General features: G+C 60.2%; 2 protein-coding genes across 5 annotated transcripts in view; one reads left to right on the top strand and one right to left on the bottom strand.

Annotated features, from left to right (window-relative positions):
- Window positions 1-3: 3 nt before the first annotated feature.
- On the top strand, window positions 4-2,104 carry MICOS13 (mitochondrial contact site and cristae organizing system subunit 13). Its single transcript, XM_032307531.1, has 4 exons — window positions 4-402; window positions 1,080-1,257; window positions 1,461-1,512; window positions 1,869-2,104. Exons 1-4 carry the CDS (start codon window positions 374-376, stop codon window positions 1,964-1,966), a joined length of 357 nt encoding a protein of 118 aa, XP_032163422.1. The 5' UTR covers window positions 4-373; the 3' UTR covers window positions 1,967-2,104.
- A 3,232-nt stretch (window positions 2,105-5,336) lies between these two features.
- Window positions 5,337-12,324, bottom strand: part of SAFB (scaffold attachment factor B) — a 36,472-nt gene continuing 29,484 nt past the window's right edge. For 2 of the 4 annotated variants that reach the window (XM_032307402.1, XM_032307420.1), the window contains 7 exons: window positions 11,498-11,788; window positions 10,236-10,373; window positions 9,972-10,014; window positions 6,638-6,756; window positions 6,225-6,331; window positions 5,810-5,876; window positions 5,337-5,660 (listed from right to left, as the gene is read on the bottom strand). In XM_032307402.1, the coding sequence (XP_032163293.1) occupies window positions 5,531-5,660; window positions 5,810-5,876; window positions 6,225-6,331; window positions 6,638-6,756; window positions 9,972-10,014; window positions 10,236-10,373; window positions 11,498-11,788 (895 nt within the window). In that variant the 3' untranslated portion in view covers window positions 5,337-5,530. The remainder of the gene's footprint in view (window positions 5,661-5,809; window positions 5,877-6,224; window positions 6,332-6,637; window positions 6,757-9,971; window positions 10,015-10,235; window positions 10,374-11,497; window positions 11,789-12,324) is intronic. The other 2 variants (XM_032307411.1, XM_032307426.1) reach the window with 1 other exon arrangement.

Genomic DNA, 12,324 nt, shown 5'->3' with positions numbered 1-12,324 from the left:
TTCAGGTCTCACTCTAGACGCCTGACTGCTCTTTCTCCCCCACGCCCCCCGGGCGGTGCCAGGCCGGACTGCATTTCCCAGGAGCCTCGGCGGCGAGGCGAGGCGTCCGGCGCCTCACGGGGCGGTGCTGACTCCATTTCCCAGGCAGCTTTGCGGCAGACGGGCTCTGAAGATCACGCCCCTCGGAATCCTTTCGATCCCCTCGCGGTGGGACTGCGGTCCGGCTTCTGGCGTCCCTGAGCCGTAGTGCGACTTCGACTCCCTCAGGCCTTTGCGACTCACCGGGGCGACTACAATTCCCACAGGCCGCTGCGGCGTCGTCACCGGAAGCGGCGGGCGAGCCGAGTGTCCTTGCGCGCGGAGCCGAGCGACCATGGTTCCCCGAGTGTGGTCGCTGATGAGGTGCGTCGGGCTGCAGGGCGGGCCCCGCGCCCCCGAGCAGGTCCCCTCCCGTGGGCACCCCCTCTGGTTTGCTCCCAACTGGATCTCCGAATTCCGTGGTGTCAGGCCCCGCGTCGCGCAGATGGGGAAACTGAGGTTCAGGCGGGGACGGCCTTCCCGAGATCGCTTGTCGCGCGTCCTTCCCGCCTCCCAGCGAGCGCTTGCCCCCTGATCGTGTCCGAGCGCCCTCGGAGCCCCAGTTGCCTCCTCTGTAAGGTGGGCATGTCACAGGCGCCCTATCAGGAAGCGACCAGGGCCACTCGGAAACCCCTCGAGGGTGGCGCGCAAGTCGGGCCTGCTGGGGCTGGCAGGCAGAAAGCCAGGGCTCTCCGGTCTTCACGGTTCCCTGTTCTGTGCGGGATCACGAGTGACCCCTTTTCCTCTCCGGGCCTCAGTTTACCAGTTAAATGGGGCTGAGAAGCTCTGCTTTCTTTGTGCAGGGTGGGTTGAGAGCTGTGCAGAGTAGGTGCCAGGCACGCCTCGGGGCTCGGGGGGTGGGGGGTGGCTCGTTCTGTCGTAGGAGCTGCCTGGCCTCAGGTGTGTCACTGCTAGGGCTGCGCCCGCGAGGCCGACTCCTCCCCGCGACTGGCCGGCTGTGCCCGAGGAGCTGCTGAGCGGCTGTCCTTCCCCGACCACAGGTTCCTCATCAAGGGCAGTGTGGCCGGGGGTGCCGTCTACCTGGTGTATGACCAGGAGCTGCTGGGGCCGAGCGAAAAGAGCCAGGCTGTCCTTCAGAAGGCTGAGGAGGTAGTGCCCCCAGCCATGTACCAGTTCAGCCAGTACGTGTGTGAGCAGACCGGTCTGAAGATGCCCCAGGTACCCTGAGGCTGGGAACGAGGCTGAGGCTTGGTGGGAGGAGGGTGTCATTTCCTGGGTGGCTTTTGGTCCCTGGTCCCTCCAGCCCTGCTTGGTGTCCTCCGCCTTGGGCTTTGTGCTGCCCTTCCCTGCCTGGGGAAGGGGCTGGGGCTGCTGGCTGGGCCCTCCCCTTTTCACCTGCCCCTTCTCGCCTCTCTTCCCAGCTCCCAGCCCCTACAAAGTTTAACTTTCACATCCGCGACACCTGGAATTCAGGTAGGCCCTGGTCCCGGTGCTTGGGGGGTGGCCCCCGATACCCCCCAGTCTAGGACCCTCTACCGCCCCTCCCTGGTCATTCCTTCCCGTCGCTGCCCTTGCTGCTCCGCGCAGCTCCCGTGGATCTAAAAGAGGAAAAGGGGCAGAGATCTCAGGGATCCTCTTTTCAGGACGGGTCATCGTGTGACCTCAGACAAGAGGAGGCCCTGCCCCACCTCTGCCTCAGTTTCCCTGTGTGGAACCGATGGAGCTGGAACGGGTGCCTCTAAAGGCCTTGCAGAGCTAGGGTTTCCGGGGGGCCGGTGTCGGTGGACTAAAGCCGGGGGCTGAAGGCGCTGGGCCCTCCCTCTCCACAGGCATCATTACGGTGATGTCAGCTCTGTCCGTGGCCCCCTCCAAGGCCTGCGAGTACTCCAAGGAGGGCTGGGAATATCTGAAGGAGCGAACCAAGTAGCCTGTCAGAAGAGGCCACCTGCCCTGGTCAGGAACAGGGGCAGGGACGCCACAGACCCGGAGACTCCAGACTGGGACTGGGACCCCACTCCAAGGGCAGCTCCGGCCTTGCCGGCCCAATAAAGGACTTTGGAAGTGCTCCCCAACCCGTGTGCTGGCCCCGGGGACTTGGGTGGCCTGGCTGGTGCTCGGAGCGCGGGGTTCCCGGGCTTCTGGCGCCCAGCAGCTCCTCGGGCCATGGGTTCACCCTTCGCCGTCCAGGGCCCTGCCTGCTGAGTCCCCAACCTGGTATGGGAGTGCGGAGCAGACACTTGGCCCTGGTGCCCCATAGACTGTGCTCAGGGCCCAGGAATGGGTTGGGGAAGTACTGATGGCCAGGCCAGGTTGGGGGGGTCTCAGCTCGTGGAGGGCTGAGCCCAGAGTGGGGTTATTCTGGAGGTGGGGACTCGGGGTGGGCACAATTCATCTCTTCCATGTCTACATGGCCAGGAGTTCCTGCGGCCGCTGAGTCTCCATCTGGCTCAGCTCACTGATGCCCGTGTGTCATCTCGTCCTGACCCTCCCTTGCCTGCTCTACCCGCAGTCCACCCTCCCCACCATCTGGGGATTCCTGGGACCACAGGCTTCGTGGTCATTACAGTGGGGGGGGGGGCTCCCCTACCCTCACATGTCCTGCCCTCCCAGCTCCCCCTGCTCCCCTGGGAAGGCTTTCCCACCCCACACTGGGTCAGCTGCCTGGTGACCTAATGTTCCTCCCCACCGGGCTGAAGCGCCAGGTAGGCGGGCCCTGGGCATACTACCAGCCGGGAGGGCATCCCACCATGATGGCAGTGGGAGGAAACCTGTGTCCCAGACAGACGGACAGTAGAAAGTGGGCTTGGCTGAGACCTGGAGACTCAGCCAAGACGCCTCTCTAGGAGCTCGGAGCAGGCCTGGGCGACAGGGCCCTGAGCTGGCACGGGATCCTCTGTTCCTGAGAGTTCTGGGGGTTATGTTTCTTGGTTTGGGGGACAGAGCTCACTGAAGCCCATGAACTAGGATGGTAGCTTCCAGTGAGGAAAGCAGAGACCGGAAGCCAAGACATTGCCCAAGGCGCTCCCTGGGAAGAACCCCGGCGTGTGTCCAAGGGAGGTGTGGGGAGGGGTGTGGGGGAGGACAGGTGGCCTGGCTGGCAGTGTTTGGGGAGGCAGAGCCCAGAGTGACCTGTGTCACTGTGCTCTCCAGGAACAGGCTCTGGGTGGATCTCCCACGTCCGCTGTGGCACCTGGAGGTCACGTGGCTCCCTGTGCCACCCTGCCTGCTCATGGCCCCAGGGCAGCACTCACTGTCCCCAAGCGCGGTTTGACTGTATCGTCGGTGCCCACCAGCTCACACTGCTTTCTGGATGGTTCTCAGCCTCCCAGGTGTTTTGGGGCTTGGTTGATGGGGTGTAGCCTCTGCCCACATGGACCCAGCCACTAGCCCAGAGACTATGATACCATTCTTTTTTTTTTTTTTTAAGATTTTATTTATTTAACAGAGATCACAAGTAGGCAGAAAGGCAGGCAGAGAAAGAGGAGGAAGCAGGCTCCCTGCTGAGCAGAGAGCTTGATGTGGGGCTCGATCCCAGGACCCTGAGATCACGACCCGAGCCAAAGGCAGAGGCTTCCACCCACTGAACCACCCAGGCACCCCTATGGTGCCATTCTTGACCCCTCTATTCCCTTGTGCAGTCAGACTTGAATCCGTCACCAGTGCCGAGGCCACCACCCTGGTCTTCTGCCTGTTCCCTGCCGTCTGCTTCCCCAGGTCCAAGTCTGATCATGTCACTGCCCTAGTCAGAAATCTGTGGCTCCCTGCTGCCCTCTGCTTGAGCCCAGACTCCTGCGAGCGCTCTCTGTTCCCAGAACACAGCTGGCTTTCACCACTGGCCTTGGCACAGCACTCCCACACCCTGTCACTTGGCCGTCCTGATTCCTGCTCGTCTTGGCCACAGCTCAGCCGTGGCCTCTGAAAAGCCTCCCTTTGGGCCTCCTGACCGTCCCGTGGGTGGTCCCTTCGAGGCAGGAGCCCCCCACCTCAGCAACACACAGGCTGAGGCCCAACCCCCAGAACACCAGCAGCACCCTGTCCCCCTACTCGGGACAGTTCCAGATGTCTCCATGGGTTGGCAGGTGTCTGTCCTCTGGGGACAGTCATTCCAGCTGACCGCCACCGCCCTGGGAGGATATAGTAGTCCTGTGACAAAGGTCCACAGGTTCAGGGGCTTGAAACTGCACACACTGATTATGTCACAGATCTGGAAGCCGTCAGTCCAACATGGGTCCCCCTGGGTTAAGTGTGGGTGTGGACAGGGCTGGCTCTCAAGGCTCCAGGAATTACCGTTCCAGCCTCTTCCTGCTGTGAGAGGCCACCGCAGTCCTTGCAAGTCAGCCTGTTCACCTTCAAAGCCAGCCAGTCTGCCTGTCCGCCCCTCCTCCGGCTCCCCCGCCTCACTGCTCCCCACAGAAGGACCCTAACGAGGACCCTGGGCCCACCTGGGCAACCTGGTTAACCCTCCATCTCCAGGTCCTTAACTGAATCCCGGCAGCAAAGCCCCTTCTGCCATGGTAGGTGCTGTGCGTACAGGTTCTAGGGTTTAGGGCGGGGACCCCTCCGGCCCCACCGGGAGGGGTTTATGTACGCCACCACACGGTCTGAAGCCTGGGTCACGTGTCTGTCTGCCCCCAGACAGGACTGGACTCCACTCTGATGTGACGAAGATGGAGCCCAGAGAGGGGGGCGACCAGAGCAAGAGGCAGCAGGCCTCCCGGCCAGCACGGCTCCCCCAGCTGGGCGGACGGGACTCCCTCCAGGCACCAGGGGCACAGCCGCGGGGCCCCCGGAGACGGAGTCTGGCTGACCTGGGGGGGCAGTGCATGGCTACCCGGTCTCACTGGGATGCGGTCCCACGTAGCACATCTCAGGAGTCAAAGCCCGATGCGAGGAGTCGACGTGGGGTGTGCGGACCGGGGACAGTTGGGGTCAGGGAAGATGGAAGGTTCTGCAGATGGAGGTTGGGGACGGCTGCACAGCAGTGTGCAAACATGAATGCCACCGAGCTGTACGTGTAGACATGGTCAGGATGGGAAATTCCATGTTCTGTGTATTTTACATTAAAAAAACAAAAGCACCACTGGGTGCATCCTGGACACAGAGACAGCCTGGGGGACAGAAATACTGGAGGTGTGGCAAAGGGCCCAGGAGGGGGCGCTGTCAGCGCACGGCTTCTGGAAACCCTAAGAGCCCCTTAAGCTGCTCCTTCTGTCCTTTCCTGAAGGAACAGCCATGGCTCAGCAAGACCAAGTATAATTCACACAAGGAGATGAAATAAAGAGAGAAAACACTTTAAATAAAGGGTATGTGAACAGAAACACGTTTATTACAAAAAAAAAAACAAAAAAACAAACAAAACAAAACAAAAACATTCACATTGTATTGAGCTACAATATGGCAGCAGATAAAAAAATCATTGTACACAGTTTAAGAGAACTCCTAACAGAACAGACTCTCGTAGCCACGTGACAGAGCACAGGGATCGGAGCACTCAGTAGCGGCGAGTGAAGCGGGTGTCGTTGGGTCGGCTCCCCCGGTTCTGTCCTCCGAAGCCCCCCTGCATTCCACCGCGTGGGATCACGTGGCCCCGCGACGCCCCACCTGGGGCGAAGCTGCCGCGCCTATGACCAACACAGATCCTGGGTCACGGAAGCCCGTGCTGTGCACCCCCGCGCCTGCCCGGCCCGCACGGTTTCTAACCTTCTCCCAGGCGAGCCACCACGCAAGGGAGGAGAGCGGTAAGAGGGACAAGCAGCACGCGACACCTTACCCTGACATCCCTCCCCGGTTCATCATGTGACCCGGCCCAGAGTGACCAGACATACTTCTTTCGCCACCTACAAGAGATCCAATCCAGACAGCGCCTCAGCGCGGCCCGTGGAGTTCGAAGAACACCAATGTGGGGCTCATGGGGCTCCAGTCCCTTCCCCGAGCTTCTGGTCAAGCAGAACCCACGGGTCCCGGCCGAGCCATCAGCACATGAAACGCACACACCCGCTGCCCTGGGCAAGTTGGGACAGAGAAGTGAACCCCCTCCATTTCCCCCTCCCCAGGTCCAGTCAGTGACCAGGAAGACCCTGTGGCCTTGGGGAGAGCCGAGAAAGTTCTCCCTGCCCTCAAGAAGCAGCTTGAGCTTTCCGATGTTTCTCCAGGGAGAGACCGTCCCGGCGGCGAGCCAGGCTTACCTTGCCACCTCTTGTGGTCCCTGTCTATCATGCCTCCGTCGGCAGCACCCTGCCACGCACGGTCGTCCTCTAGTCTTCGGCCATGGTCCCCCCAGTCACGTCTGCCCCTTGGAAAAAGAGAGCTCTGATTTGGATTGCCCCTCTCGGCCTTTCCGAGTAGCAGGGGTGGTGGGTTCAGCATTCTGTGTGCCCAGTGCCCATCCCTGAGTGGCGGGGCTCTGCGGGAGGCAGGACCCGGCTCCTGGTCCGAGGCTGCTCGGGGCTCTGAGGCGGCCCAAGCGAGGCCAGTGGGCTGGGGCTGGGGCTGGGGCTGGCACCCATCCTTCTCTCAGGCCGATGGTCCTGAGCTGGACACACCAACCGAGCCAGCAGTGTGAGGCCTGCGCAGGCGCAGCGGGGTGCAGGACACAAACCTGGGTGGAGGAGGCAGCCCCCGGCCCTCGCTCATCCTCTTGTCAGAGCCGTAGCCGCCCCACCCGTCGCGGGAGTCCCGGCCGTGGCGCTCTGGTCCTCCGTGGCGTTCGGGGTAATGCTGGACATTAGAGAACCGGGAGAAAAAGAAAGTTCTGGTACCGAGCCTGGCTCCCAAGGTCGTTGGGGCAACGAGCTAATGATGACAATGAGGACAGCTCGGAAGTGCAGCTGAGCACTCAACGCATGGCCTCGTGCCACACGGGTCTTTAGCCTGCGTGACCGCCACATCCCGTTTGCCCGTGGACCAGCGAGCAAAGTCGAAGAATGGAGTCACAGAATGGAGAAACTGAGGGCTGAGATTCGCCCTAATCTAAGCGGAGAGAACTCGGGCACCATGGAGAGAAGAGTGCCAGGCCCAGCGGCTGCCCCGCGCCAAGAACAGACAGCGGTACGCCGAGTGCCTGTGCTCCGGCCCTGCAGAACCACCAGAACGGAAGGGCCACTGGGGATCCCTGACCACACTCATTCTGGACCTGACGCCCCTGGGCCAGGCCACCGCCAGCCACCCTGGGGCCTCACTCGTGGAAACAGCTTGCTGGCACAGGCCATGGGGATGCTTGCCTCCGTTCCGGATGCCATCTGAAGGATGGATGCAAGAGGAAGCCTCCCATTCGAAGAAAAGCCTGTTTTGAAGGTTTATTTGAGTGAGAGAATGAGTGAGCATGTGGGACTTGTGGGGAGCACAGAGAGAGAGAGAGAATTCCAAACGGACTCCCTGCTTAGTGTGAGCCCAACACGGGGCTCCATACCACCTGAGTCCAAAACCAAGAGTTAGACACCAACAGACCCAGGCACCCCGAGGAGAAGCTGTTTGAAGTAAATGTCCACCCGTCCTCCAGCTGCACCCTGCCCGGAGTGCTGGGAACGTCCACGGCTCTTAGGGAGCTGGGGAGGTGGCTTTGGTTCCACTGAGGGTCTCACTGTCCCAAAGATCCAACCTGTGGCCCTGGGGTCATTTGTGCCAGGATCACATTCTAAGTAGTAAGACATAGAAAGGAATCCCGGTCATGAAGCCCCTCGGATGAGTATGCCGGGCGCCTGGTGCTGTTCCGGTCCGTGCTCCTCTTCACCATTAAGACAGGACTCCCGGAAGCCGGCGCGCATGCTCCCACGCGGGAAGTCCCGGAAGCCGGCGCGCACATTCTCCCACCCCGGGAGCCCTAACCACCTGGGCCTCCACCCCGCTTCCCCGGGCCTCTCATTCCCAAATGTGTGCAGACATCTCGCTCAACTGTAGAAGATGGACAAAATACAGCACTGTTCCCTCCAGGAGCAAAATCAAAACCCAAGAGGGTCCAAGAAAGTCAGTGCTGCCAGATGGCAAGAGCTGTTAAAATGAAACCCCAGAATAACATTTCCATAAAGAACCTTCAAAACACACCAACCAAAATAAAAAAGAATTTTTTAACTTCATCTTGTGATTGAAACCATTTCCTTCACTTTTATTTTTTTATTTTTTAAAGACTTTATTTATTTATTTGAGAGAGAGACAGTGAGAGAGAACATGAGTGAGGAGAAGGTCAGAGAGAGAAGCAGACTCCCGGTGGAGCTGGGAGCCCGATGCGGGACTCGATCCCAGGACCCCGGGATCATGACCTTAGCCGAAGGCAGTCGTCCAACCAACTGAGCCACCCAGGCGTCCCAGCATTTCCTTCACTTTTAAACAATCAAAAATATTTAATAAAGAACAAAAGGGTGCCTGGGTGTCTCAGTTGGTTAAGCAGCTGCCTTCGGCTCAGGTCATGATCCCAGCGTCCTGGGATCGAGTCCCGCATCGGGCTCCTTGCTCGGCAGGGAGCCTGCTTCTCCCTCTGTCTCTGCTGCCTCTCTGTCTGCTGTGCTCGCTCTCGCTCCCTCTCTCTCTCTGACAAATAAATAAAATCATAAAAAAAAAAAAAAAAGAACAATAGGGCGCCTGGGTGGCTCAGTGGGTTAAGCGTCTGCCTTCAGCTCAGGTCATGACCCTGCGGTCCTGCGATCAAGCCCCACATCGGGCTCCCTGCTCACTGGGAACCTGCTCCTCCCCTGTGTGTGCGTGCACGCTCTCATAAGTAAAGTCTTTAAAAACAAAACAAAACAACAACAACAAAACAAGGAATAATCTTTTAACCATAGCCTTCTAAAAACACAAAGCTAAGAGAGAAAGACTTTTTACATAAGGCCCATTTCTAGTTCTACCTAATACTTCCCCACATAGCCACGCTCTGCCGTCCGACCGACCGACCCCTGTAAGGGTTCAGCAAGACCAGAAGTCTGCACCAGAGCTCCTCTCTGTGTCCCCTGCCCTCACCTGCCATCCAGGGCAGCACCGCTGTCTTACTTAGGACAGTGTGCAAGAGGAAAAAACCCGTTTCAGGTTCAGGGGTGCTCTGGCTACTAATGGTGGGCAAGGGAGCCCACGGTGACCAGCAGCCGCACGCGAGCGACCCGGCTCACATGGCTCTCAGCCCGCGCCGCCCCACTCCCTCATGCAGGCGAGGAAGCCCCCTCAGTCTCACAGCTGGAGACACCCGCTCTGCCCAAGTGCCGGCACCAGGGGACTGTGTTCTGGTCTGGAACGTGGACATTTAACCACCGCGCTCAACTTCAGAGAAACCGGAGACAAGGTGTACATTTAACTGCGTCCCAGATTCACCTCCAGGAGCAGAGAAAAAGGAATCCTGTGAGGAGTCCCCCAGAGCGGGCAGAGGAACCCCCTCCATCTGGCCACGGCTGGCAGCCGGCCCCTACCAGGCCCTCAGGAAGAGGGAGGGAGCCAGACGGGAGCGGTCTGTGCTCGCCCCAGGGAAAGGACGCCCACCGGGCAGCAATTCGCACAACGACGATGCCCTGACCACATCCTCCCCTCGTTCCCCACGATCTTCCAAGTAAGCCCGCGGAAGTCAGGGCTCTTTGGGGAAGTTCTCAAACTAAGTCTAAGACAGGAAAAGGAGCCGATCAAGCCCGTTTTCTAACGCACTCACCCTGCAAGGCACTCTGGGTGTGGCTCAGAGAGAGAGCTGCCTCCCGAGGCCGCCCTGGACTCCCGTGCGCTCAGCTGCGCGGGGCACAAGCATGCAGCCGCCCTGCCAGCCGCGCCCGAAGCTCGTTAGCCGGGACTACGGGCGTTATTGGCTCTTACTCAGAGGCGGACAGAACCTCAGGGTCAAGACCCAGAGAGGCTCCAGAATACACAGCTTCTCCCCCTCAGCTGCAGAGAGAGGAGAAGGCACGCCAAAGGAGATAGAACCGATCCCAAGACAAAGCTGGACACAACTGGAGTTTCTGACTCACCTGTCCTTCTCTTTCTGCCATCATAGATCTTGAACCTTCTCTCCTGAAAAAGACAATTTACATAAAAACATTAAGAAAAGAAAAATTAAGTTGGTTAGGCCCTCCCAGACAAAACACTTCCCACACGGAAACCAGGCACTTCATGCTCTGATGGGTCGAGTCGGCCCACAAAGCCTAAAAGGGCTGAGCCTGGTTCTCAGGCACTTAGAAGAGAGGAGAACAGAGAGCCAGTGAGAGAGGGCAGGGCCAGGGGACCCGGCTGACCTGTCGACAGAGTGGTCCGGGTAGCGGCCCCGGTCCCTGTGGTCAAAGTCGTGGAAGCGGTCCTGGCGGTTGAAGTCGGAGTGGTAGCGCTCGTCCAGGGCGGCCCGCTTTGCTTCGGGCCAATAGGCATCGTCGCGTCTGCAAGGGGAAGAAAGAGGTGAACCTAGCTTCTCTTCCACCTTCGTGACCTCGGGGGGGAGCTGGTGAGTCGGACCCTCCACTGGTCCTTGGCTCCTGTCACTTCCCAAAATGGGAACGGACTTTACTGGGGGGTCTTCTCTGCTACGTGATCTGAGGGGGGCTGGCAAGGTGACGTGATCCGACCCGCGTCGGATCCGCTCTATTTCCTCCAACGTGCCCCACGTCCCCTGCACGGAAGAGCTGCGGCTTCCCCAACAGGAGTGGGCACACGTGCACCCCTGCGGGTCCCCTCCAGAACTGTGCACGGCCTGGACCAGGACAGCAAGCGAGAGAGGCTGGACCCTGAGCTCTCCTTTGCACAAGGGCTCTCCTCCGAGGTGGACTTGACCCAGCAAAGACACCAGTGAGAGGGCTTTGAGATGCACTTGAAACACACGGCTTTGAAACACTTAGGGCCGTAACGGACTCTCGTCATCAGTATTTTGCACAAAGGTCCTAAATCCAAAAATAGCACGAAGTCCCCGAAGAGCGGTCCTCCTGGCCGTCACCCAGGCCTGCTCTGAGCCGTGCAGCTGACAGCACATGAGTACAAACTGGTTTTTCCCAAGTGGGGACGCAGGCGGAGAAGCCTGGATCGCACCAGTACAGGGACTACCACCCCCAACTCCCAACAGCAGGTTTGAAATCAGGCTCTTATCAATGGGGCTCATTTCAGAATTCAGAATTGTCTGGGAAACAAAACAATGTTCTTGGAATAAACCAGAACAAACCACTACAGTGACAACAAAGCCTAAAAAGGGGGCCCGAAGGAGCCGTTTTTTGGTCTCCGGCCACCTGTTTAGCCCTCACGTGTCACGTGTGGCTCTGCGAGTCTGCACTCCCTCCTCAGGGGTCTGCGCTGGGACCTGAACTTGAGGCACCAGACAGGCGCTGCTTTGTGCAACCATTTCTCCACACCCCCCAACCACCTCCCAGGTTCCGGACGAAGTAGAGGACGTCAAACGGGGCTGTAGCATGGACCGTGCCACCTCCGGAACAAGACTCTCCCGTTCAGCTGACCCTGGGGCCGGCCCATCGCCCAATCCCGAGGGCCCCGGGGTGCTAAGAGCAGCCCGACTCACCGGCCGTCCACGTCGTAGGGCCTCCGCACGGCCGGCCGCCGCTCCTGCTCGTAGCGCAGCTCCTGCTGGCGCCGCAGCTCCTCGCGCTCGCGGTGGATGCGCTCCTGCTCCCGCCGGCGCTCGTGCTCCACGTGCATGCGCTCGCGCTCCAGCCGCTCGCGCTCCATGCGCTCCCGCTCCAGCCGGTGCCGGTGGAAGGCCAGCCGCTCGCGGGCGATCTCCAGCCGCTCCCGCTCCTCCCGCTCCCACTGCGCCTGCATGCGCTGCTCCCACTCGCTGCGCTCACGCACCCTGCGGGACAGCAGCAGCTGCAGGGGCCCCGGGCCACGGAGCTGCAGGACACAGACCACAGCGCCCACCCCGGAGAACGCAGACCCGCCCCGGGGCGCGGCACAAATGCGGGCTCGGGGCTGTGCCTCCTACTATGGGTCTCCAGCTTTGCAGGCTCGCGGACGCGAGGGCAAGGGCGGCGGCGGCCCTGCCATGCCCGCTAGGCCCCGTTCCACGTGGTTCCTGCCCGGCGAGCCATGAGGCCAAGAGGCGTGTGCACGCTGAGGGTCAGCTAGAGTACGAGCTCAGCCTCGCTCCCTGAATGTTTTTTCTGGAGCTCCACACCTCATTCCACGGAACAGTCCACTAACAACAAGCAACAGAACATACTTTTCACAGCAAATCAAGTCTCACCGAAAACCTCCGCTCCCTGACCCATGAGCTTCAATGAGTCCCCATGAGACGGGGCTAGGGCACTAGCATCGAAACTGCTGGATGCGGCTGTACAAGTTCAGATGATCTGACCAACCAGCAGGGGCCTGCAGCGGCTGCGTGAG

The sequence above is a fragment of the Mustela erminea genome, chromosome 1 (genome assembly GCF_009829155.1).
Source record: "Mustela erminea isolate mMusErm1 chromosome 1, mMusErm1.Pri, whole genome shotgun sequence".
In the NCBI taxonomy this organism is placed as follows: Eukaryota; Metazoa; Chordata; class Mammalia; order Carnivora; family Mustelidae; genus Mustela; species Mustela erminea.
This window is presented reverse-complemented; position numbering and strand designations above follow the sequence as displayed.

Bases quoted from the DNA above. Each gene is read 5' to 3' on its own strand.
- MICOS13 (XM_032307531.1), top strand. From the start codon at position 374: ATGGTTCCCCGAGTGTGGTCGCTGATGAG. The intron at 403-1,079 runs GTGCGTCGGGCT...CCCCGACCACAG, and splicing joins CGAGTGTGGTCGCTGATGAG to GTTCCTCATCAAGGGCAGTG. The intron at 1,258-1,460 runs GTACCCTGAGGC...CTCTCTTCCCAG, and splicing joins CCGGTCTGAAGATGCCCCAG to CTCCCAGCCCCTACAAAGTT.